We start from the raw sequence: 27,608 nt of genomic DNA, 5'->3' as shown, positions 1-27,608 counted from the left end.
GACAAGGGTGAAGGCAAGAAGTCTTTATGCGAATGCTATAAACAGTCAAGAAACTCATCATACATTTTCCTTGTTCTGCGATGATTTTATAGGCACTTTGGCTGCAAATGTATCCTGGATATGGAATTATATTTTCAATGTATCATAAACTCATGTTTCTGTTCTGCTCAGTCTGTGCCAGAAGCAACAGATACTTGATATGATGTCAGTGATACACCAGGCACATTTTTCATGTGAGTCATAAGCAAAATGTACCCAGGATCATGTGACTCTGCCATTAGAATTTCACTGTTAGTAAATACTTCTCCTTATTTTTCTAGTATCTTTAAGACACTAGAAACCTCCCTAGGCCCTAAATACAGTGGGAGCACACTGTATAGCAGGTGTATGTTGGAAGGGTGTTGGATAGACAGTAGGGCAAGACTGAGGCAGTCAACCGAGATGGAAATTGTAGGGCAATATAGAGATAGTAGGCAAGATGGAGCCAGTAGGACAAGATGAAGACATTAAAACAAGATGGAGATAGTTGGGCAAGATGTAAGATAGAGATAATTGAGCTGGGCAGTTGAGTATTGCAAGACTGAGTCAGACAGCTGACATGGAAATAGTAGGGCAAGATAGAGACAGCTAGACAAGGTGGTGAGTAGGACAAGAAGGAGACAGTAGGACAATATAAAGACACCAGGGCAAGATGGAGATAGTTGGGCAAAAAAAGACATAGTAGAGAAAGGTCTAGAAGGACAAGATAGAGAGTTGGACAACTGCTCCTGAGTACTGGGGTTGTAGGTTCAATTGCAGCATGTGCCCCTTCTGGAGTTTATGTTCTTTTTGTATCTTCATGGGTTTTCTCCTAGAATACTTTTCCCCCCACAAACACAACACATACAGGCAGATGAATTGGTTCCTGATAAAACTGACTCTTGTGTGTGTGTGAAAGTCATAGGGAACCTAGGTTGGGCCCTATATAGTTTATTTGGTCTAATGCCCCATCACCACTGATGACCGCCCACTATTCAAGCCTGGCTGTGTAAAGAAGAAATCCAGGAGTCATTTAGCTTAAATCAGGGATCTGCAACCTTGGCTTAACAGCTGGAGAGCCAAGGTTGCAGATCCCTGGCTTAAATAAAGCTAAAAAAAAGCACTTTAGTGCCCTCCATAGGAAAGCTTCAGAACTGGAAACCTGATTTTATCCAAAAAATTAAACAATACATTCAAAGAGGAAATATAGTCTACAGTAGTTATAGTCTTCAGCTGTGCCCAGTGTCAATATATATTGGCTATATAATGGATATATATAGAGTAAATAGAAGTTTATATTTGAAACAACTGAAAGTATGGCATACCATATATATAATGAAATAGTTAGTCCTTCATTTAATTCACCAGTATGAAAGAGAACACATATAAGCCGAATACAATTCCCCGGATTTACAGGCATTTAGCTTGTTTTCAGATTATAGCCATAAATTGGTAAGATCCAACTTGTTCCGTCAGAGATCTCTGTATCTTAACATAGTTACATAGTTACATAGTTAAATTGGGTTGAAAAAAGACAAAGTCCATCAAGTTCAACCCCTCCAAATGAAAACCCAGCATCCATACACACACCCCTCCCTACTTTTAATTAAAATTCTATATACCCATACCTATATTAACTATAGAGTTTAGTATCACAATAGCCTTTAATATTATGTCTGTCCAAAAAATCATCCAAGCCATTCTTATAGTCATTAACTGAATCAGCCATCACAACATCACCCGGCAGTGCATTCCACAACCTCACTGTCCTGACTGAAGAACCCCCTACGTTGCTTCAAATGAAAGTTCTTTTCTTCTAGTCTAAAGAGGAGGCCTCTGGTACGGTGATCCACTTTATGGGTAAAAAGATCCCCTGCCATTTGTCTATAATGTCCTCTAATGTACTTGTAAAGTGTAATCATGTCCCCTCGCAAGCGCCTTTTTTCCAGAGAAAACAACCCCAACCTTGACAGTCTCCCCTCATAATTTAAGTCTTCCGTCCCTCTAACCAATTTAGTTGCACTTAGTCTCTGCACTCTCTCCAGCTCATTTATATCCCTCTTAAGGACTGGAGTCCAAAACTGAACTGCATACTCCAGATGAGGCCTCACCAGGGACCTATAAAGAGGCAGAATTATGTTTTCATCCCTTGAGTTAATGCCCTTTTTTATGCAAGACAGAACTTTATTTGCTTTAGTAGCCACAGAATGACACTGCCCAGAATTAGACAACGTGTGATCTACAAAGACCCCTAGATCCTTCTCATTTAAGGAAACTCCCAACACACTGCCATTTAGTGTATAACTTGCATTTATATTATTTTTGCCAAAGTGCATAACCTGCATTTATCAACATTGAACCTCATTTTCCAGTTTGCTGCCCAGTTTTCCAGTTTAGACAAATCACTGTGCAAAGTGGCAGCATCCTGCATGGAACCTATAGTTCTGCACAATTTAGTATCATCTGCAAAAATAGAAACAGTACTTTCAATGCCCACCTCCAGGTCATTAATAAATAAGATGAAAAGCAAGGGACCTAGTACAGAGCCCTGCGGTACTCCACTAACAACACTGGTCCAATTAGAAAATGTTCCATTAACTGCGCTGTGTTTGTTCTATTTAATTTAAGAGTAAAATGATGCGAAGGGAAATGACAATACACAAAGCGGCAATTCATTCTGACACAAAAGCATTCATTATTATTTTTTTCAGTTACATGCCAGGATTAGTTTTCAATGAATAGTGATGCAGTTATAAATCCCCCCCCCCTTTTTTTGTTAAAGGACAAGTAAAGCTTTAATGGAATTATGTTTATTATTAGGACACTGAACATGTTGTGTTCTGACACATGGCAGGATAAATACAGTGCCAATTCCCTGTATACTATCCCAGATCACATGATTTCATAATTCCTCTGTTCATACATTTGTGCTTTGTAAGTTGTAGCAGATGTTTAACTATTTGTATGTGCATCTAATGGTGTGGCAAGTTAAGTGTAGTTGCAGGATAAATACAGTGCCAATTCCATGTATAATACCCAAGAAGACACAACAGGATAAATACAGTGACAATTCCATGTATAATACCCAAGAGGACACAACAGGATAAATACAGTGACAATTCCATGTATAATACCCCAGAACACACAACATGATAAATACAGTGACAATTCCATGTATAATACCCAAGAAGATACAACAGGATAAATACAGTGACAATTCCATGTATAATACCCAAGAAGATACAACAGGATAAATACAGTGACAATTCCATGTATAATACCCAAGAAGACACAACAGGATAAATACAGGGCCAATTCCATGTATAATACCCAAGAAGATACAACAGGATAAATACAGTGACAATTCCATGTATAATACCCAAGAAGACACAACAGGATAAATACAGGGCCAATTCCATGTATAATACCCAAGAAGATACAACAGGATAAATACAGTGACAATTCCATGTATAATACCCAAGAAGATACAACAGGATAAATACAGTGACAATTCCATGTATAATACCCAAGAAGATACAACAGGATAAATACAGTGACAATTCCATGTATAATACCCCAGAACACACAACATGATAAATACAGTGACAATTCCATGTATAATACCCAAGAAGATACAACAGGATAAATACAGTGACAATTCCATGTATAATACCCAAGAAGACACAACAGGATAAATACAGGGCCAATTACATGTATAATACCCCAGAACACACAACATGATAAATACAGTGCCAAATACATGTATACTATCCCAGATCACATGATTTCATAATTCCTCTGTTCATACATTTGTGCTTTGTAAGTTGTAACAGATGTTTAACTATTTGTTTGTGCATCTAATGGTGTGGCAAGTTAAGTGTAGTTGCAGGATAAATACAGTGCCAATTCCATGTATAATATCCAAGAAGACACAACAGGATAAACACAGTGCCAGTTCCATGTATAATACCCCAGAGCACACAACATGATAAATACAGTGCCAATTCCATGTATAATACCCCAGAACACATAGCAGAATAAATGTAGTTCAAATTCCATGTATAATACCCAAGAAGACACAACAGGATAAACACAGTGACAATTCCATGTATAATACCCCACAACACACAACATGATAAATACAGTGACAATTCCATGTATAATACCCCAGAACACACAACATGATAAATACAGTGCCAGTTCTATATATAATACCCCAGAACACATGGGAGGATAAATACAGTTCCAATTCCAAGTATAATTGCGCAGAACACACAGCAGAATAAATGCAGTGCCAGTTATATGTATAATATGTATAATAGCTCTGTCCTTTTTTTGTTGGAAATTACTTAAATTTGGTGGGGCAGGACTTAGCCTTTCCAAGCCTTCATTAAAAACCACCCAGTCTTAAACCAAGGTGTGACTAAATGTAGTCACTCATAATGAACAACAACCTACATGAACTGATTTTCAAATCATGGATATTAAGAGCTACGCTCTGGGGACATATAAATAAATATATGCCATTATATGCATTATCCCTTTAAACCTGATATATTAAACCAGCTTGGTTAGGTTGTACTATATTTAGATGTGTGCTGAAGGTGATGCAGATTGGGATTATCCAGCATGAATATAAATTAAATGTTAATAAGTCATGCAGCACTGCACCCTCTGTTCAAACAACCCTTTCTTTTTATGTGTGTCCATATGGTTTCCCCTCAGCAGCCTTGCTAGGGCACTGCCTCTCCACCAGTAAGAGGAGCTCTGTGCTGCTGTTTTTGGAAGTTGCCACTTCATAGACTAATGCTTCTCCCAATACTCTTGACAAACAGCTTTGTGTGTATTGGCTTTGCTACAGATTTACTCTTGTTATGTTAGGAAACATCATTGCACTCCAAGAAGAGCCAGGGCACTATAGTAGATTTGCTTTATGCATGCAGGTGGCAGCTGCCATATTGTTTCCCTTAGACAGTGGTACAGTATGAGGGTATAGCGTATTGTGTGCCCAGAACATTCCTTCTCTGTATATTTGTATTTATACATATAGGAAGGAGGTGCCATATTGATTCCCTTAGACAGTACAGTATGAGGGTATAGCTTATTGTGTGCCCAGAACATTCCTTCTCTGTATATTTGTATTTATACATATGGGAAGGAGGTGCCATATTGTTTCCCTTAGACAGTACAGTATGAGGGTATAGCTTATTGTGTGCCCAGAACATTCCTTCTCTGTATATTTGTATTTATACATATGGGAAGGAGGTGCCATATTGTTTCCCTTAGACAGTACAGTATGAGGGTATAGCGTATTGTGTGCCCAGAACATTCCTTCTCTGTATATTTGTATTTATATATATGGGAAGGAGGTGCCATATTGTTTCCCTTAGACAGTACAGTATGAGGGTATAGCGTATTGTGTGCCCAGAACATTCCTTCTCTGTATATTTGTATTTATATATATGGGAAGGAGGTGCCATATTGTTTCCCTTAGACAGTACAGTATGAGGGTATAGCGTATTGTTTGCCCAGAACATTCCTTCTTTGTATATTTGTATTTATACATATAGGAAGGAGGTGCCATATTGTTTCTCTCAGACAATACGACATGAGGGTATAGCTTATTGTGTGCCCAGAACATTCCTTCTCTGTATATTTGTATTTACATATATGGGAAGGAGGTGCCATATTGTTTCCCTTAGACAGTACAGTATGAGGGTATAGCTTATTGTGTGCCCAGAACATTCCTTCTCTGTATATTTGTATTTATACATATGGGAAGGAGGTGCCATATTGTTTCCCTTAGACAGTACAGTATGAGGGTATAGCTTATTGTGTGCCCAGAACATTTTGAGAAATACCATTCATTCCCACCTCTCTTGTTTGAGAATTCCATAACCTGACTGCCCTTATAAATAAAAAAAACATTCCTATGCTGATAATGATACCCTTATTCCTCCATTTTTAAACAGAGTCCTCTTCTAACCTGCACAAAAGCACACATTAACCTCCCAAGGATTTTGTGACCAGGGTGGTACTACTACTCATTAATGATTTATATGGCAAAATTGTAGAGCTCCCAATCCAGAGAATAAATCATTCCGTAAGCAAAGAATTCCTTATTAATCCACTTGTTTGTAAGTTCTTTTAGTCTTTAAGGCTCATCAACAGTTACTGGAGCAGCCACCTCCACTTAATATCAAAAACAAAATAGGGACTGGAGAGCCTTTCAATGTAGTCTGAATTTCTTTATTGAACCCTACATGTTTCAGACGGTCCTTCCTCAACATGCACCCGAGGAAGGACCGTTGTGGTCCGAAACATGTAGGGCTTCACTAAAGAAATTCAGACTACACTGAAAGGCTCTCCAGTCCCTATTTCGTCAATAAATCATTCCGTCCTACAGACCTGTACAGAGCTGGGTGTATTCTTCCTCGGATAGACTGGCATTTCTGCATCCTAATGCCCAGTGACGTGTCCCTCCAGAGGGAGCGTGTTCAGTATAAACAGAATATTTGCTTATAATGCTCCATCACTGGCCCTATTGTTGGACCATCAATGAATTGCAATCTATGGGCACTTGAAGTGAGAGGTGGATTTGGTTTGTTGAATAACAATCTCTGTTGTACATAGGGTTATGGGACGACACTATCCCAGGGCAGCCCTGGAATTCACAGAGGATCAGTAAATGTTTAAGGAACAGTTGTTCTGCAATGAAAGATGTTATTATAGTCCCCGTTATATATGGAGTGACTTCTAGGAGCTGGGAGGGTGGAATATATTATCTGTGGTTTGTTAAACAGTCAGTGGAGGCTAAAAATGCTTATTTATGAAAGCATTATGTTGATTTTTTTTGGTTGTAAAGGAAAGTATAATCAAATGGTTGTGTCCTTTGTTTCTTTGATCCTATCTGAACCCCATTGTAAGCAGATTCTAGCTATCTGTATAACAGAGCATTCTATCCCAGTGGCTGCACAGATCCTATCTGATCCCCATTTTAAGCAGCAGTCCTGTCCTGCTTTATGGCTGAGATTCTAGCTATCTGTATAACAGAGCATTCTGTCCCAGTGGCTGCACAGATCCTATCTGATCCCCATTGTAAGCAGCAATATTGTCCTGCTTTATGGCTGAGATTCTAGCTATCTGTATAACAGAGCATTCTGTCCCAGTGGCTGCACAGATCCTATCTGATCCCCATTGTAAGCAGCAGTCCTGTCCTGCTTTATGGCTGAGATTCTAGCTATCTGTATAACAGAGCATTCTGTCCCAGTGGCTGCACAGATCATATCTGATCCCCATTGTAAGCAGCAGTCCCGCCCTGCTTTATGGCTGAGATTCTAGCTACCTATATAACATTAAGACAGAAGGACCCATTCTACAACAGTTTAATTGTTAATGTAATAAAAAAAAGTTTTGATAGAAAATAGTCCAACTGTGACTTAAAAAGTTGGTTTTTAGTTTTTTGTTTTAAAAAAAGGAACTAGTGTTTAATATATGGCAGTTTATAGTTAATGCCTCCTCCCCCGTTACAAACACAGATGGAAAACAAAAGGGATAACAAAGGAAATGTTTTGGGTGTTCTTTACACAGTGCGGATTCTGTATATTTTTCAAGGACAATGTTTCACAATGTGATGGGATTTACCTTGGACCTGGCACAAAATGAACCTAGAACTGAAGGGTTAAATGAACATTTAACCATTTCACATGGACATTCCATTGGTCTGACCTTGGGAAGGAAACACATTGCATCTTTGTCTGGAGTTGTTTTTCTTTTGCCTTTCTGTTTTGATTTGTATTATTCTTTATGAGACAGTAGTTCCCCTGTGTCCGATACAAAGCAGATCTACATTTTTAGTAGGAGACAATGCCCCCTTTAAAGGGGCTGTTCACCTTCAAACAACTAGTTGTTTTCAGAAACATCACCAGAAATAACGACTTTTTCCAATGACTTTCTATTTTCTATGTGTCACGTTTTTCTCATATTGAAGTTTAAAGTGTAATTTTTCACCTTCTAAAGCAGCTCTGGGAGGGGGGGTCGCCGACCCTGTAACCTGTTCTAAATTGATACATTTAGTTGATACATTTCTTATCTTTGTCCCTGCTGAGCAGAATCTCAGGGTTTCATTACAGGCAGCTGTTAGAATTGATACAATAGTTGCTAATACTCCAGAGATGCTGCTGAGAAATGTTTTAAATGTAGTAAAATTGTGACAGTTTAGAGTCTGCACCTGAATTACTGATCTGCCAGACGCAAACACCAGAGACAGGGACATTCAACTTTAAACTTAGATTTTGGAAAAACAATAAAAAAATAAATAATGTAAAGTAATTCATTTCTGGGGAACAATCTAAAAACAACTGAAAAAAGTGTTTGGTGAACAGCCCCTTTAAAGGTACAGGGACACAGGTGTAGGAAAGGGATGAGAATAATGGATAATAATGGGACCCAGTTCTATATACAATGCGCCCTCTAGCTTGCAAAAGTGATGTCACATGCATGTCTGTGTGTGATGTAATTTCTGCTGCATGTGATGTCATATACACTATGAGTGACACCATGGTTGACCAGGGTTTTACTGTTGACCCATCACATCCCCCCCAACAGCCAGATTTATTCAGGCTGGAGATGTTTTTTATTTTTCTAAAAAAAAAGTATTGATTACATAGGCCTTAATGGAAGCTGCTACTGCTCTCTCCCTGTCCTTTTGGTTCATCCTGGGAACACAGGTCTGCAGGCTTGATATTCCTGGGAAGTTCAGCAGAAAGCAAGGGGTCATGCATAAATGATCTAATAAGACCATAATAAGGGTGTTTTCTGGACACTTGAGGTCAGCCTAGGACGAATCCCCCCTTGACCCTACACAGGTACCAACTGTATATTCATAGACAATCCCTGAATGCAGAGAATACATTTAGTTCTAAGGAATAAAAGTATATTTATTTTGCAGTGGAGTAAATGGATATAGAAGTTGTTGCAGTTAGTACAGCCTGCCGTTTTATTGCAGGGGGTGGGCAGGTTTATGGGGATTTAACCTGACAGATGTTAAGTCTTCTGCCTCATATAATGTAACCTAAGTTGTATCTGCTTGTTGGGATCCTGTGTAAATATCTGTAAATTACACACTGCTACTCTTTCCATTCAGTGTTTGCAGATTTTTTTTATTGAGAAAAGAAACACTAACCTAACCCTTCAGATTGTGCCCCTTTAGTCATAATATGATAATATGTTATAGTTCCAGGGGTACCCAGGGCACAAATTAGCACTTACCCCAAATCTCCCCCTAACTGGCCTTCAGACTGGGCCCCCTTAGCTCATAACAAGGTTACAGATATATAGAAACATTGGGGTAACAGCCACCCTGATATAGTTCCAGGGGTACCCAGGGTACAAATAAGCACTTACCCCAAATCTCCCCCTAACTGACCTTCAGACTGGGCCCCTTAGCTCATAACAAGGTTACAGATCTATAGAAACATTGGGGTAACAGCCACCCTGATATAGTTCCAGGGGTACCCAGGGTACAAATAAGCACTCACCCCAAATCTCCCCCTAACTGGCCTTCAGACTGGGCCCCCTTAGCTCATAACAAGGTTACAGATATATAGAAACATTGGGGTAACAGTCACCCTTCTATAGTTCCAGGGGTACCCAGGGTACAAATAAGCACTCACCACAAATCTCCCCTTAACTGGCCTTCAGGCTGGGCCCCCTTAGCTCATAACAAGGTTACAGATATATAGAAACATTGGGGTAACAGTCACCCTGCTATAGTTCCAGGGGTACCCAGGGCACAAATAAGCACGCACTCACCCCAAATCTCACCATAGCAGAACTCAGTCCTCCTTCATGTCTGGTTATCAGTTTCCTTCTACTACATTATTTTAAGAGTCAGAACCTGTAGTACAAAGGATATAAACAGCCAGACAGATACTGCTTTTAATAACAATAACATTTGCACACACATATACTGTATATCATACAATTAAATGTTTAATGAATGTATCTTACAAAATTGCAGTTAGAAAAACTACTTTTGGCTGGAGTTCCTCTTTAAGGCACAGGGGCAATAGAGCATGAAAGGGTCAAAAGAAAAAGGCAAATAAGTAAAAATAAATAATGATGACCAATTGCAAAATTTATAAGAATTGGACATTTTTTAACTTAATAAAGTTTTCTCAAAGGTGAACCACCCCTTTAAATGAGAAGGAAAGGCTAAAATTAAGCAAGCCTTATCAGAAAGGTCTATATAAATACACCAGTGAACCCTCAAAGTAATCCTCTGTCTTTTCTTTCCTTCTATTGTGTACACATGGGTTTTCTGTATCAGACTTCCTGTTTTCAGCTTAAACCTCCAGGCTAGGGCTTGAGCATGCTCAGTTTGCTACTATCCCCCTCCCTCTTCCCCTCCTTGCTGTAATCTGAGCCCAGAGCTATGAGTGAGCAGGGAGAGACTCAGGCAGGAAGTGATGTCACACCAAGCTAATATGGCAGCTGCTATCCTAAACAAACAGAGAGAGCTTCTAGAGCTGTTTACTCAGGTATGGTAAAGCATTCTGCAGAATAAATATAGTGTTATAGCTTGCACTATTGTGGCTAATCTATTGGCAATAAACTGCTTCGGTAGCTTTCCTTCTCCTTTAACCTAAGCTGTAAGCTTTGGAATGTTAGGGATCTACAGTATATGAGTTCTTTGCACCATGTTATTGTAGAAAGCACTTGTCAATGTACAGTGTGCAAAGTGATCAAGAAAATGGGCGCTTTGTGTGCAGATAATTAGGCATTGAAAGAACTGACCCATTAACACAGCCACGTGTCCCATCTCACAACTGGTGAGCAGTCCCAAAAGAAAGGGGGGCTTGTTTTGAAGGCTGAGTGACTGACCCATATCTGTGCATGTCTGTGTGGCCGAGCACAAAATGTTACTCTAACCATTTGCAAACTCTGAATATATTAGAGACGAGAGAGAAAGGAGAAAAAAACAATGACTTGTCAATGCGCGATTGTTCCAGCGGTGTGGGATGAGGAATGAGAGGAATGAGGGTTGCGAGAGGGAATGAGAGAAGGAGAAGTAGTTTTCTTGGACGGCTGTGAAGCTAAATAAACAGTATCTGGCTGCTCACTGCTCCTTCCCTTGCAGAACATAGATGACTTCAACCAGGAGGCTGGCAAGGAGTTCAGCTCTGAGCTTGAGACAGACCAGGAGAAGAACAAGAGTCCAACCACTCTAGAAGCAACTCTTCCAGCCCCTCCATCACCAGAGGACCATCCAGTCATGAGCTTCTTCAAAACCTTGGTATGATTTAAAGGCCATCTCCCTGTGTAGATCTCCTCACATCCGACATGCTAGCTTAAGAATAGACGCTGGATCGAATATTGAGTTGATTAAACAGCTTTCGTTCCTGATACACCTCAAAAACACAAAGGTTGAGGAGCATCTTCACTTACAAAAATCTGGGCTAATGATTAGGCTTCATTTATTGACAAAATCATTTCTCTAATTTATTATCATGTTATCACCTTAAAAAATGAACTGGAATTTTTTTGGAAATTGTTTTAAAATTTTGCGTGATATTGAACAAAAAAAAAATCAGTCGATGCTCCAGCCTTCCCCCCCCCCGAAAGATAAACTGGCGCAGTCTAGTTCAAAAGTATGAATTGTATTATTCTCAGAACACTGAATCTGTAGATGATGAATTCTCTTGTTTTGTTTTTTTTGGCAAGAAATCTTATTTGTAGAACTTGCTAAAAATTCTGCTCCGTTAATGAGTACCACTCACTAATATACACGTTGATCACATTGTTTAATACAATGTTTAGTTGTTTAGTACAATTTAGAGCAATCAGTTGAAGGAATGTTGTATTAAAAAATATCATATATTTTATTTATATTAAATATTTTATGCATATTTTATGCATATTTTATTTTATTTATACAATTATGTAATATAAAAGTATTTATAAAAATATATAATAAAACATATATACTATAATATTGTATTTATTTTCATTTTATGTATAGTATATATATATATATATATATATATATATATATATATATATATATATATATCATGTATTTTATATTTTTATATTATATATTTTATGCATATTTTGTTTTATGTATACAATTACTTAATGTATATATTATTTATTTATAAATATATATAAAAACATATATACTATAATATTTTATTTATTTTTATTTTATGTATAGTATATATATATATATATATATATATATATATATATATTTATTTCTTTTATTTATACTTTATTATTTGTACATGGGTTTCTTCTCATTTTTCTAACATTGTTGGAGCTGGGGGTTTTATAAAAATATAATGTAATATTTTTTTATTTATAAAAAATATATTATATAGGTATGAGATCCATTATCCGGAAACTCGTTATCCAGAAAGCTCAAAATTACAAAAAGGCCATCTCCCATAGACTCCATTTTATCCAAATAATAAAATTTTTTACAAATTATTTTGTTTTTCCGTGTAATAATAAAACAATAGCTTGTACTTGATCCCAACTAAGATATAATTAATCCTTATTGGAAGCAAAACCAGCCTATTGGGTTTATTTAATGTTTACATGATTTTCTAGTAGACTTAAGGTATGAAGATCCAAATTCAGAAAGATCCCTTATCCTGAAAACCCCAGGTTTAAAGCATTCTGGATAACAGGTCATATACCTGTAATAAAAATACATATTATCATATTTTATTAATTTCTATTTTTGTATATATATATATATATATATATATATATATATATATATATATATATATATATATATATATATATATATATACTGTATATTTTAATACTTCTATATTGTATGTTCTAATTTTTCTAAAATTTTTTATTTTTTTTTCTCAAGGTTTCTCCTAACAAGTCTACACTGAAATCTGAGGAAGAGTCAAAAAAAGATTCTGACGATAAGGTAGGCACCTTTTTTTTTTATAAAGAAATTCTACATTTACTACATAATTGTAATTTTTTGGGACACAAAAAACCCAGAATACAGGTATGGGACCTATTATCCAGAATGCTTGGGACATGGGGCTTTCTGGATAATGGATCTTTCCGTAATTTGGCTCTTCATACCTTAAGTCTACTAGAAAATTATGTAAACATTAAATAAACCCAATAGGCTGGTTTTGCTTCAATAAGGATTAATAAAATGTCTAGGGGAAATGGCCTTTTTGTAATTCAGAGCTTTCCTGATAATGGATCCCATACCTGTATAAAATAAAAAATTACATTTTGGTCAATTCATTTTAACAGCCTCAAATTTGGGGGGGAAAGATATCCTCAGTAACAAAGAAGGATTGTCTTAACTTTACTATTTCATAGTTCTAAATCGTTTTGTATGGAGGGTGAACATATTTTCTGTGCACTTATGGCTTTGATTGACATTGCTCAGGAAGTGGTAATAGAGCAGCAGGTTATTACTTCCCCCAGCTGCTGGAGAACCTTTACACTTAAGGTGGCCATGGACGTTAAGATCAATGGACAAATTTAAGACCTTTAAGAGTATTTTCGGATTCTGACTTTTTTCCCCTCTAAATTTTTCGAGTTTTTTTTTTCATTCGGACTTTAATAAATAACTCCCTTAAACTATGGTTTAGGATAAGCTTGGTCTTACGATAACAAAAAGTTTTTTAAAAAAATCTGAATGTCTATGGCCACCTTTAAGCTCACACAAACGGCTGTCCATATAATCTGCCAATCGCCTTCCACAAAGATGTTTTTGATCCTAGAACAGATGAAACAGATGGTAGTTGCTCAGTGCTATTATATCAGTGCCTAATATTATTGGTGTTTGATCATTTTGTTTAAAAACAGCTAACCTAGCCAACAACGAGCCTACCAGAGAGCCTTAACCTATGTGGCTTTCTCCAAATTATTTTTCTTCTTATTCTCAGTTACCTCTGTAAAAAGTCTCTTCTCTTTCCTTATCATTGATTATCCTTATCTCAGTTTCTTTATTTATATCGGAATGGAAATGACCATGGTATAGGCATCAAAGGCCAAATGTTTGGGTGAGCAGGAGGGCCCACCAGGAGTGTTGCCTGTATCCTAATGTGCCAGTCCAACACTACTAAGAAGGCAGGATTAACAGTCAACAATTTCCAAGAATGTCTCTGACAGACAAGAGACGAGGCTAAAGTAGATGTATATAGTGATGGGCGAACTTGTCCTGTTTCGCTTTAGCGAAACTTAAATTTTGACACCCGTTTCAATTTTGACGCCTGCGTTAAAGTCAATGGTTGTGCAAATAATGTTGACGCAAGACGGTTTTGACGTGAGCGACTTTTCCTGCGCGTGTCCAAAATGTTTTCAATTTTAGTTAATTTATTCGCCAGCGCCGAAACGTGGAAATACGCCGTGAATTCATGCCTAGCGAATTTATTCGCCCATCACTAGATGTATACTGTAAATATGTATCGAAAAGGATAATGATAATATAATGAATAAAGTACCCCCTCTTGTAAATTATAAGGATATTATGAGTTACCGAGGAGTTTCATGACCATATAAAAACACGAGGCCGAAGTAGATAACAGATAAGTACTACTATAGTTTATATAAACAAGCTGCTGTGTAGCCATGGGGGCAGCCATTCAAGCACAGGATACATGGTAGATAACAGATAAGTACTACTATAGTTTATATAAACAAGCTGCTGTGTAGCCATGGGGGCAGCCATTCAAGCACAGGATACACAGTAGATAACAGATAATTACTACTATAGTTTATATAAACAAGCTGCTGTGTAGCCATAGGGGCAGCCATTCAAGCACAGGATACACAGTAGATAACAGATAAGTACTACTATAGTTTATGTAAACAAGCTGCTGTGTAGCCATGGGGGCAGCTATTCAAGCACAGGATACACAGTAGATAACAGATAAGTACTACTATAGTTTATATAAACAAGCTGCTGTGTAGCCATGGGGGCAGCCATTCAAGCACAGGATACACAGTACATAGCAGATAGGTACTACTATAGTTTATATAAACAAGCTGCTGTGTACTCATGGGGGCAGCCATTCAAGCACAGGATACACAGTAGATAACAGATAAGTACTACTATAGTTTATGTAAACAAGCTGCTGTGTAGCCATGCGGGCAGCTATTCAAGCACAGGATACACAGTACATAGCAGATAGGTACTACTATAGTTTATATAAACATGCTGCTGTGTACTCATGGGGGCAGCCATTCAAGCATAGGATACACAGTAGATAACAGATAAGTACTACTATAGTTTATATAAACAAGCTGCTGTGTAGCCATGGGGACAGCCATTCAAGCACAGGATACACAGTAGATAACAGATAAGTACTACTATAGTTTATATAAACAAGCTGCTGTGTAGCCATGGGGGCAGCCATTCAAGCACAGGATACACAGTAGATAACAGATAAGTACTACTATAGTTTATATAAACAAGCTGCTGTGTAGCCATGGGGGCAGCCATTCAAGCACAGGATACACAGTAGATAACAGATAAGTGCTACTATAGTTTATATAAACAAGCTGCTGTGTAGCCATGGGGACAGCCATTCAAGCACAGGATAAACAGTAGATAACAGATATGTACTACTATAGTTTATATAAACAAGCTGCTGTGTAGCCATGAGGTCAGTCATTCAAGGACAGGATACACAGTAGATAACAGATAAGTACTACTATAGTTTATATAAACAAGCTGCTGTGTAGCCATGAGGTCAGTCATTCAAGGACAGGATACACAGTAGATAACAGATAAGTACTACTATAGTTTATATAAACAAGCTGCTGTGTAGCCATGGGGGCAGCCATTCAAGGACAGGATACACAGTAGATAACAGATAAGTTCTGAAGAATCCCATTGTATACTACAGATCTTATCTGTTATCTTCTGTGTATCCTGTGCCTTTTCTCCTTTTTCAGCTTTGAATGGCTGCCCCACAGATACCCAGCAGCTTGGTTATATAAACCATGGCAGAGTTTCTGAATCAAGCACATCAGTTTTGCCAGGGCAGTGCAACAGTACATTATATTTAAACTGCTTTAAAACACTTTAATTGTTTGGTGTTACTGTTCCTTTAAGTTACTTTTTAGTATACTATAGAATGGTTAATGCTAGCCAAGTTTTCAAATTGACCTTCAGTTTTCTTTCTAATCAGGCCTTCTCCTATTCATGTTTCTTATTCAATTCTCGTATTGTAAAAACATGGTTGTTAGGGTAATTTGAGCTCCAGCAATAGTGATGGGCGGATTTGGGGCATTTCGCTACGCTGCAAAATTTGCGAAATTCGCAAAACAGCGAAAAATTCGCGAAACGGTGCCGGCGTCTCGTTTTTGACACATTCGACATGAATTCACCACGAATTCGCGCCTGGCGAATAAATTCGCCAATCACTATCCAGCAACCAAATTGCTAAACTTGCAAACTGGAGAGCTGCTGAATAAAAAGTTTAATATCTCATAGAAGTGTGCAAGGCATTGTGGGAATTGGAGTCTTGACCGGAGATGAGCTGGCTTCTGCTACATAGTTTCATGTAGTCAGGACCAGCAGTACAGAGAAAAGCAAAGAACTGAGAGATACTGCAGGAGCTGTTAAATTTACATATAATAATTAAGAAGGTGTCATTAATGTGTAGAAGAAAGTTCAAATATTTTCCGTTCAGCTGATGAATGTGCCTAGATATATGTGTGTTTATGTTTTTATTTTACTCTTCCTTTTCATGTGTCTAATATCCCAGCTACTTGTGTATAATTACCTCTGTTTTACAAGTGACTCAGGCAATAAAGATTCAGCCAGGGAGTAATATTAAAAGCGCGGTGACATTTCTTTTATTACAAAAGTACCTTGATCTGCATATCCTGCAGTTGGATCCCTGTTTGCTTTCCCATGAGCCTAAGCAAGCAGGCCTAGCCCAAAAAATCTATTTGCACAAGGCTGCAGGCTGAGTTATACAGGGAACTCTGAGTATCACTCATGTATTATAAGGGATAATGTACCCCCCTACTGTAAATGATAAGGATATTATAAGTCACTGAGGGGTTGTTCTGTGACCATATAAAGGCACAAGGCTGCAGGCTGAGTTATACAGGGAACTTTGAGTATCACTCATGTATTATAAGTGATAATGTACCCCCTACTGTAAATGATAAGGATATTAGAAGTCACTGAGGGGTTATTCTATGACCATATAAAGGCACAAGACTGCAGGCTCAGTTATACAGGGAACTCTGAGTATCACTCATGTATTATAAGGGATAATGTACCCCCTACTGTAAATGATAAGGATATTAGAAGTCACTGAGGGGTTATTCTATGACCATATAAAGGCACAAGGCTGCAGGCTCAGTTATACAGGGAACTCTGAGTATCAGTCATGTATTATAAGGGATAATGTACCCCCTACTGTAAATGATAACTATATTAAAAGTCACTGAGGGGTTCCTTGACCATTTAAAGGCACAAGGCTGCAGGCTGAGTTATATGGGGAACTCTGAGTATCACTCATGTATTATAAGGGATAATGTACCCCCTACTGTAAATGATAAGGCTATTAGAAGTCATAGAGGGATGTTCTGTGACCATATAAAGGCACAAGGCTGCAGGCTGAGTTATACAGGGAACTTTGAGTATCACTCGTGTATTATAAGGGATAATGTACCCCCTACTGTAAATGATAAGGATATTACAAGTCACTGAGGGGTTGTTCTGTTACCATATAAAGGCACAAGGCTGCAGGCTGAGTTATACAGGGTACTTTGAGTATCACTCATGTATTATAAGGGAGAATGTACCCCCTACTGTAACTTATAAGGATATTAGAGGTCACTGAGGGGCTATGTTACCATATAAAGGCACAAGGCTGCAGGCTGAGTTATACGGGGAACTTTGAGTATCACTCGTGTATTATAAGGGATAATGTACCCCCTACTGTAAATGATAAGGATATAACAAGTCACTGAGGGGTTGTTCTGTGACCATATAAAGGCACAAGGCTGCAGGCTGAGTTATACAGGGTACTTTGAGTATCACTCATGTATTATAAGGGATAATGTACCCCCTACTGTAAATGATAAGGATATTAGAAGTCACTGAGGGGCTATGTTACCATACAAGGCACTCCTACTGTAAATTATAAAAAGTATATATACTGAAGTGTACAATTTTAAACTGACGGGACCTTTATTTTTCAAAATGATCATCATTAGTCATGTGATGTGATGTCACTAAGCAACAATTACAACTGATGACGTCTCAGGGCAACATGTATAAAAATAAATAACATATTAATGGATTGTGTGTATTATATTCTGTATATTTCCTTCAGTGCTTGGTCTGTTTCTATAAAGCAGGGCATGTGTTATAAACAAGCTTAGTTTGCAGAGGCCAACGCCTTTCCATCGGACAAAGGAAATTATAAGTATGTGACAAAGGCTTTGTGACACCTTTAATTTCAGCCAAAACTGCTCCCTACAAGTGTGTAAATATTTTATATAGTCTCAAGGGCCCCGTCCTTAACTCTTTCTTTCTTGCAATTGTTCGTTGAAAGGGTAGAACGTAGTGATATCTGCTCCTTTTCCATCCTACATGGATGCAGGCACGGACTGGCAATCTGTGGGTTCTGGCAAATGCCAGAGGGGCTGCTATAAGGTCCCATAGAAAGTCAGTATTTAGTGGGCTGGTGGGGCTGTTTGGGCCTCTATGTGGGCTGAGTAGGCCTCTGTGTACCTGAAATGCCAGGGCCTAATTTAATTCTCAGTCCGGACCTGCATGGATGGTTATTATATGGTACATTTTTCACTTCGTAGGACTGGTCACTTTATTTGCCAAGTATTCACAAAATAGAAGTCAGGTTTAAAGTGCCAATGCTGCTAAAAACTGTTCTTTAAACCTTGGCGGAGTTGTAGCTACTGTACCTACTGCCCATGGTGCAACAATTGGGGGCGCTGGGCGGGTACCTCTTGAAGAGTCTTCTACTTACCCCTAGTCCAGGCTTTCTTGTCCCTGCTGGTGCTCCTCACCTCTGTGCACTTGCCTAGGGTTGTCTAGGGCACCCGGTTGAAGGACGTGAGTAAAGGTGCCACTTGAAAGGTCATATTTGAGTATTTTAGTGCTTTGATAATTATGTGTGGACTGAGTAGTTTAGTAGCTGCATGACTGTAGCAGAAATAAACTTTTCTTCTCTTCTTCTTGCTTCTCCTTTCACTCTTTCCTCCTCCTTCCTCCTATCTTCTTCTTTAACCATCTTATTGTACCTTGTTTCAAGTCCTTCTCCTTTTTGTCTTTATTCTTCTTTCTACCTTTTCCATTTCTCTTATTCTACCACCCCTCTGTTCTTGATCTCACAGTGCCCTCTTTCTATTCCTTTCAACTCCTGCGTCATGTCTTCTTTTTTTATGTTCTCCTTTTCCCTCCTCTTCTTTTTTAGATTTTTTTTTTTATGGTCAAGTCCTTTCCATTGCATTCAAATGTAGCAAGAGGTCATCCTGTAGTAAAGCAAATATGATTTATTAAAGTAAAAAAATCTTTATTATGACATGTGTAAGCCTGACGCCACTGCTTTACTACAGGATGACCTCTTACTACATTATAATGCTCTATATTTTCCCAAAAAGTTTGCAAACCCTTGGACTGAGGGATACCCGGGTAAGAAATCATCTTTTAATAACATTTTGCTTTTTTGATTTTGTATATTTCATTATTCATTTGCTTATTTTCCGATTCTGGACTTTACCCAAAAAATGGAGCTACACACCAGCACTTACATGACTTTATGCAAGTCCTTTAAATTGCCTCTCCCTTTTATACTCCAACCTTTTCTCTACTTTTTTCCTCGGCCCCACTCTGCTCTCCTACTTCCGAACTTTTAATGCTTTCAACTTTTGTCTCCTTATTTTTCTGTTTCTCTTCCCCTTCCTTTAATGCCCCTCACCTTTGTCTTCATTCCTTTTGGCATCTTGTGTTCCTTACCCCTTCATCATATCATTTCTTTATTTTTGTTTTGTGCATACAATCCTTTCTTCTTTTCTTTTACACAATCTGCCCTGACTTTTTACATCTGTGTTGTGGTTAATAAACTTTCTGTTCACCTTCAGATATATTTCTGGCCTAAAACTCAAATATAGAATATTCAAATAGCTCTGATACATAAACGGCAAGCATATAAACTGCTCCATGTTTGATCTCCCACATTTTACATGTGGCTTCATTGAATGCTCATATGGAACAGTCCTATGAGATTTCTCTATATTAGCAGTTCAAGTCAGAACAGCCTTGAGAAAAGGATGAATTGCTGGGGGGCCACAGAAGGAGCAACCGTGGCTGAATGTTGCCCATGAGTTGTCATGCTGGTAAATAATAAACATTTGGGAATTCAATTATAGCATCAATGGGTTTGAACAATGGGTTTATGAATAATAGACAATATTTATTTGTATGAAACTAAAATACAAATACAAAATTATATAAAATAAATTGGAAAATCCTGCATTTTCCTCCTGCTTGGGAATGGTAGAAAATCCACACAAAGTGACCTGTTGCCATTGTGTATCTTACTATGTGACCAAAAAAGAAAAAAGAAAATGGCGGCCTACGAAAATCTTCATCCAGAAAGGAGAAAGCAAAGAGCCTTCAACAACAAACAGCCGAACCAGAAGCAAAGAGCCCAAAGAAGTCTGATAGACCCAAATCTAGAACGTTAAGCAGACTTTTTGGCCATAAGGTCTGTAGATTCTCTAAGGTCAGTTAGAAACCCTGACTAGTAACAGATGGGAGCTCAGAAATTTGGATTTGCCTCCAAAGCACCATCTGTAATACTGGGTTTCTAAACTGTTCCTTTAACCCACTGAAAACATTAACTTACTAAGTATAACAGTGTGTTGCTCATACCTAACAGTTTAGTAGTGGTAGTAAATTATGGGGAAGTAGGGCTGAGACAAGTGGGGGAGCCGATAACATGTAAACTATGGAAAAGGAAAAGATGGGTAATTGGGTAGGATTTGTATAAAGTATGTACTGTATTCATGTAAATATAGTCTTATGGGCAGATATTCTGAATGTGTGTTTATCATAACTTAAACCAGTGATCTTCAACCAGTAGCTCATGAGTAACATGTTGCTCTCCAACCCCTTGGATATTGCTCACAGTGGCCTCAAAGCAGGAGCTTATTTTTTTAATTCCAGGCTAGGAGGCAAGTTTTGGTTGTATAAAAACCAGATGTACTGCCAAACAGAACCTCTTGTAGGCTGCCTGTCCACATAGGGGCTACCAAATAGCCAATCACAGTCTTTGTTACTCCCAAGAACTTTTTTCATTCTTGTATTGCTCTCCAACTCCTTTAACATTTGAATGTGGCTAACGAGTAAAAAAACTTTTGGGATCCCTAACTGGTAATTAATTAACCTTGTATTTCATAATGCATTTTTAGTCATGCTTCTGCAATAATGATTTAAGCCATTAATTGAAAGCATTCTGTATATTTCATTGATCATAATAAATACACTTCTTACCGAAACAAGAGGGTCTTTCTGGCAAACAAAAATGTTGTCTTCATAGTTAAAGGGCACAGCAAGACCATAACATTTATTGACCTATTTCTGCATCCATTTCTTGAACACTTCTGTTTAATAGACATTAGATAGAAAGAAAGAGAACAAAAGAGAGAGATTTGGGAGCACTCTAAGGCTTAGTCACGGGGCTAACTACAGAGGAAACAGACCCTGCGACTGCAGGGGGGCCCAGGAAGTACAGGGGCCCCACGAGGCCCTAAATAATGAGCCATTTCAACATATATTGGTAAAAAAGTCCCTAAAATTTATTTGCTGTGGGGCCTGATAACATCTAGCTACAAAACTGGGCTAAGTAAAATACTTAAGTACAATGGAAGTGTGACTGACCTACAACCATGCAAAAGAGGGGTTTGATCAATGTACATACCCCATGTCCCCTGTTTCACTAGTAATTTAAAAAAAAATGTGTATACTTTCAAAAACAGGGGTTTTTAGTTACAGCATTATGATCATAAAACTGAAAACCACCATACCACGTCAACGTAAACCCCATATGGTGTTCCTAACTATTTACCTCTGGTCATTTTTTATAAGTTGGCATCTCCCTGCATGGTAGCATTTCTTGGGATAATGTCTCCTGACCAAAGGACTGGTCTCGCCGGGATTTACCATATCCCACCATTAGATCTTTTAGGATCGAGACTGCCATGACCATAACACTGGTTTGACATTCTTAATCCTCCCCTGCTTTAGGCTTTTAAGAGAGAGATCGCCACTACCAGAGAGAGATTGCCAGACCATCACCCATTTCTAAAGGCAGAAGGCCTTTGGACAATGGAACAACCACATGGAAGTTTGGCCATTCGTCCTGCAGAGCAACCCTGCTGAAATATAATAAATTGTGGGAGCACTGCAAGGTTAAGGGTGGCCATACAAGATCCGCTTGTTTGGTGAGCGCGCCAAACAGGAGGATCTTTCCCCAATATGATATTGGGTGAATCCAAACGTTTGACCATAGGGCTGAACGATTGGATTACGATGAAGAGAATGGGTGCTGATGGATCATAGGACCACATCAACTAGTCCATGCGGTCCTTGATCGCCAGAAAAATCAAACCTCCCCAATCGATGTATGGCTAATTTTTACCCTGATATCAACAGCGGAGACCCGTCAGAAGCCCCAACACACAGGCGGGACTGATATCAGATGCTTTAATCTGCCCGTGTATGGCCACCTTTAGTAAACATTTGTTAAGTACAATGGAAGTGTACCGTATAGACTTACAGCCTACTAAAAATGACCACTGGTACATAGTTAGGGCTAGTGATGAGCAAATTTGTCCCGTTTCGAAATGCATTGAAATCAGAGAGCGTTAAAAATTATTTTGACGTGCGTCAATTTTGATGCCCGCAACACTTTTTATATGCGTGCCTATTTTGTCCAAATGCATCAATGAGCATATGAATAATTTTGACGTGCGTCAATTTTTATTTGACGCACGCCCAAATTTTTTTAACATAGCGGATTTTTCTCCAGCAAATTTTCGTCGCAGTTTCACTGTGTTCAGTATTCGCTGGTGGGAAAATATGGAAATTTGCAGCGAATTCGCACCTGCCAAATTTATTCGCCCATCATTAGTTAGGACCACTGTATTGGGTTTACCATGACGTGCTACAGTGGCTTGTCAATTTTATGACCTTAACTTTGTAACTAAAAACCCCTCTGTGTTTCAAAATACCTGCACTTGCATAGATACTAAATTACTAGTGAAACAGGGGACCAGGGAATGTGCATTGATAAATCCCCTTTCTTTTGTGTGTCTGTAGATATATAGATAGATTATAAATATCTACAGTTCATGTCTTTTTCCTTAACCTCCCCAGATGTTGATAGCATGACCTTTTGATGCCTTCGGAGAAAACAAAAACGCCTTTCAAAACAACCAAAATTTCTTGTTTTCGACTTTGCCCACAGTGGGGCAGTATTAGGCTTTGTATAAATATATTTACGGCTGTAGATTATCAGCTTTGTCCTTAGTCTGGAAATGATTTTGAAATTGCAAGAGGGTGTATCATGTTCCCATCTCTCTCATCCTCAAATCACAGCCAGCAAGTTCATTCATAGAATAGGAACAGAGAGACTGACTTATGACTTCACCTGGACATTAAACTTAAATTTAAACTGTTTTGGTCAAGTTTTTAAAGGGGAAAAACTAAAATTTTTATAGTGGAAATAAACAAAATTTTTTTGAAATTTATTATGCTCGAAGCGGCTAGAAATCAATATTCGAATATACTCCCTCTAAAACCTTTTGAAATCATGTAGACGTCAATGGCAGATGGTCTCTTTAACCATTGGAACATGTTTTGTGCTTTCATGATTCTCAATATTTTTGGACCTGGACATGAATCATCATCAGGTTAAACATAGACCCTAAACACTTATCTCAGACGCACAAATAAAAAATTCATTAACCTTAAAAAAAATTGACAATATGTCTAGCCCCATGTCAGATTTCAAAATTGAATATAAAAAAATCTGTTTGCTCTTTTGAGAAATGGATTTCAGTGCAGAATTCTGCTGGAGCAGCACTATTAACTGATTCATTTTGAAAAAAAAATTTTCCCATGACAGTATCCCTTTAAAAAAAATCAGTGGGGGAAATTTATCGCTCAGGAAACTCAACTTTATCAAATTGTTGCCTCAATAACTCAACATCATCTTATTATCAAACGAAACGTCAAATTGCGAAACTTTTGAGAATCATGAAGGCACAAAACATGTTCCAATTTTTAAAGGAGCCATTGATCTTTACATGATTTAGCTGGAGTATTTTTGGATTCTGATTTTTAGCAGCTTCAGAGATAACAAATCTCAAAAAATGTGAGGGTTTTTTCCCTCTAAAAATGTAATTTTTTTCCCTTTAAATCAAGACCAGAAAAAAATTGAGACTTCATAAATAGGCCCTTTAGTATCGTTTTTAGAATAAAGCATCTTTTTTTCAACAACAAATTTGAGTGAGCCTTTTTTATTTAGAAAAAGTCAGTTGCAAAGGTTTAAAGTCTGAAAGCATCCAAGAAAGGTTCTATCATAGTCAAAGATGATTCATTTTCTTTTAATTAATTTTTACACTAATGTAATAACAAATTCTTAATAACAGATGCAAATCCAGTTCCCCACTGAGCAAACAACAGGTTGAATTTATCACAAAAGAATTAACTTTAATATTCTTTAATTTGTGATTACAGTCCAAAAAGGGTGACGACCTGTCAAGTGGTAACAAGGTAAATTTACAGTATAATTGAAAGGATATGTAAAAATATGTAAATATGAAAACTGTAATCCTTCTAACTGCCTACGGTTTGTAACACGTTAATGACTTTTAAGGTCAGATTTATCAAGGGTCGAATTTGAAGTTGAAAATATTTCGAAATTCGACCATCAAATTGAATTACATCGACTATCGAAGGCAAAGGTTTTTTTTCATCGAATTTGGCCATTTGCAGTCGAAGTAAAATCGATCGATCGAACAATTTTACTTCGACTTCAAAAAACGTAGAAAACTGCTCTAGAAAGCAGGTTTAATTTGGCGAAGTATTGAAGTCGAAAGTTTTTTTAAAAGAGACAGTACTTCGATTATCGAATGGTCGTCGAATATTCAAACTATTTTACTTCTAATTGAATTTCAAGTCAAAGTCATAGTATCCTATTCAATGGTTGAGGTATCCAAAAAATTACTTTGAATTTCGAATTTTTTTACTTAGAAAATTCCCTCTTATTCACTTTGACCCTTGATAAATCTGCCCCTAACTGTGTATTTAAATCTTCCACTGTTTATTGCCACCTTGTCATTTCCAAGCAATATTTTCACTTATAATTTCACTGATAATTTCAATAATTGCACTTTGTAATTTCCTAGAAATAATTTGTAATTTAAGGCCCTTTTCTATCTTTAATTTTGGCCAGATATATTATCAAATGTAGAGATGGAAAATGGATTTAGATGCAGCGGAAATTAATTTTTATTGTGAAAATCAAAAACTTTGGTATTTAGCAAATTTCTCAGATATTATCAATAGCATTTTGCATTGTCGAGATATATTCACGCCAGTGGGAACATCAGTCAAATCTTTCCTTCACTTCATTTATTATCAATGCTCAACAGTTATCAAGAATGGTCAAGAATCCCTTTAAAATGCATTCCCCAAATTCAAAGTGCTGCTAACTGCCTTTTATTTGTATCCTAATTACTCACTTCTAGTTCACTTTTAATTCCTTCCCTAACCACTAATATGTTCTAGGTTCTGGAGGAACAGCCTGTAGCAGTAACTATAAGTCCAGAGCAACCCTCCCCTGAGCAAATACTAACACAGGACACTAATCCTTCTGAACCCAATGTCCAACCACAGATCTCAGCACCAGCTTCCAAAGATGAAGGAAAGGCTGCTAAGGAATCCATTCCAAGACCTAAGACCTTTTGGAGAAAGGTAGGTAATATTTACATTATCACATTCAAAATCAATGCTGACTACACACAAAACAGTATTTCTTTTAGCTGAATTGATTTCCCACCAAATAATATTATTCTAGGGGTGTATGCAAAATCCCAAGTAATTCTCGTAATAAGAGACAATAAAACAGATGATTTGCCAAAAATGAGAATGAATTGTGGTTCCTTAGGACATGTAGGACCTGCACGTTTTACAAACTTGATTCACAATCTGTGGAATTTTAAGTTTTCATTAACAATAACTGGACTTTGATTATATTAATGTGAATTATATCTGCAATGAATTGTATGGCATTCAATAAAGTGTCTTTACCTATGTGAGGCAACAGCACCTTTCACACCCTCGTAATATATACTGTATAGGTATTCCCCTGTACTAAGCACAATTCAGCAGGAACAGCCCCCTAAGTTTGCTCATAGCCTATACAGAGAGATCCCATAAAACTATGGTAGCATAAGTATTCCCCTGTACTAAGCACAATTCAGCAGGAACAGCCCCCTAAATTTCCTCATAGCCTGTACAGGGAGATCCCATAAAACTATGGCAGCATAGGTATTCCCCTGTACTAAGCACAATTCAGCAGGAACAGCCCCCTAAGTTTGCTCATAGTCTGTAAAGAGAGATCCCATAAAATAATGGCAGCATAGGTATTCCCTGTACTAAGAACAATTCTTCAGGAACAGCCTCCTAAGTTTGATCATAACCGGTACAGAGAAACACCATAAACTGATAGGATAATGCTTAGAAATATATCTTAATATCCAGGGGATCTACAATGGTTCTCTCTGCAGGTCACTGCTGTTGAGTGCAGAAGATTACTAGGACTTGTCATGTTGTGTGTACTTACAATTAGCAATCAACCACATGAAATGCTAATGTAACAAGTCAAAGGCTTTCCAAGGTGTAGCTGAGTAAAATGTGATTGTGGGTTGAATTGGTTAAAATGTGTAAACCATTCTTTCATCCTGTGCTTAATTACATATTTACTTGAGCTTTCCTTATTTGATTCCGGCCATCAAGCATTTTTGAATTCTTCAAGGGTCTTCCATGCCTTCCTTGCATGAAATCATCTCTAGAAGATCTCTCAAAGCCAAACTGTAGCTACGTTTCCTTCACTGAAGTTAAATCATCTTTGACTTTTGTTTTAAAAAGAAATTGTAAATCGGGGTCTTCTACCTACTGCTTCCTACTGGGGTCTTCTCTCTACTGGACTTTCTTCCCATTCTCATGGCAAAAGTGTTTGCTTTTCTTGGATTTCTTGGACTATATTTTCATTGTTTCACTTTGACATTATAAATCTGGGTCTTCTTCCTACTGGGTCTTCTCTCTACTGCACGTTCTTTCCATTCTCATGGCAAAAATGTTTGCTTTTCTTGGATTTCTTGGGCTACGTTTTCATGGTTTCACTTTGAAAATCTGAATGACCCTTCAAACTACAAGTCTTTTTCACTCCTGCGCTCTGCAACTTGTCTTTAAACATGACATGTGTAGTAAGAAGCAGAAATCTCTCGGTGCCTCTTTGGTGACCCTCAGATGTTGA

At 37.7% G+C, this 27,608-nt stretch overlaps 1 protein-coding gene across 18 annotated transcripts in view; it reads left to right on the top strand.

Moving 5' to 3' along the window:
- The window catches only part of LOC108702607 (breast carcinoma-amplified sequence 1), a 55,426-nt gene that overhangs the window by 11,975 nt on the left and 15,843 nt on the right, over window positions 1-27,608 (top strand). For 11 of the 18 annotated variants that reach the window (XM_041578233.1, XM_041578234.1, XM_041578232.1 and 8 more), the window contains exons 5-9: window positions 11,159-11,314; window positions 12,911-12,973; window positions 20,619-20,768; window positions 24,806-24,841; window positions 25,859-26,044. In XM_041578233.1, the coding sequence (XP_041434167.1) occupies window positions 11,159-11,314; window positions 12,911-12,973; window positions 20,619-20,768; window positions 24,806-24,841; window positions 25,859-26,044 (591 nt within the window). The remainder of the gene's footprint in view (window positions 1-11,158; window positions 11,315-12,910; window positions 12,974-20,618; window positions 20,769-24,805; window positions 24,842-25,858; window positions 26,045-27,608) is intronic. The other 7 variants (XM_041578236.1, XM_041578238.1, XM_041578245.1 and 4 more) reach the window with 7 other exon arrangements.

Source organism: Xenopus laevis, chromosome 9_10S (assembly GCF_017654675.1).
Source record: "Xenopus laevis strain J_2021 chromosome 9_10S, Xenopus_laevis_v10.1, whole genome shotgun sequence".
Taxonomy (NCBI): Eukaryota; Metazoa; Chordata; class Amphibia; order Anura; family Pipidae; genus Xenopus; species Xenopus laevis.
The sequence above is the reverse complement of the archived record's forward strand: the minus strand, read 5'-3'. Positions and strand labels throughout refer to the sequence as shown.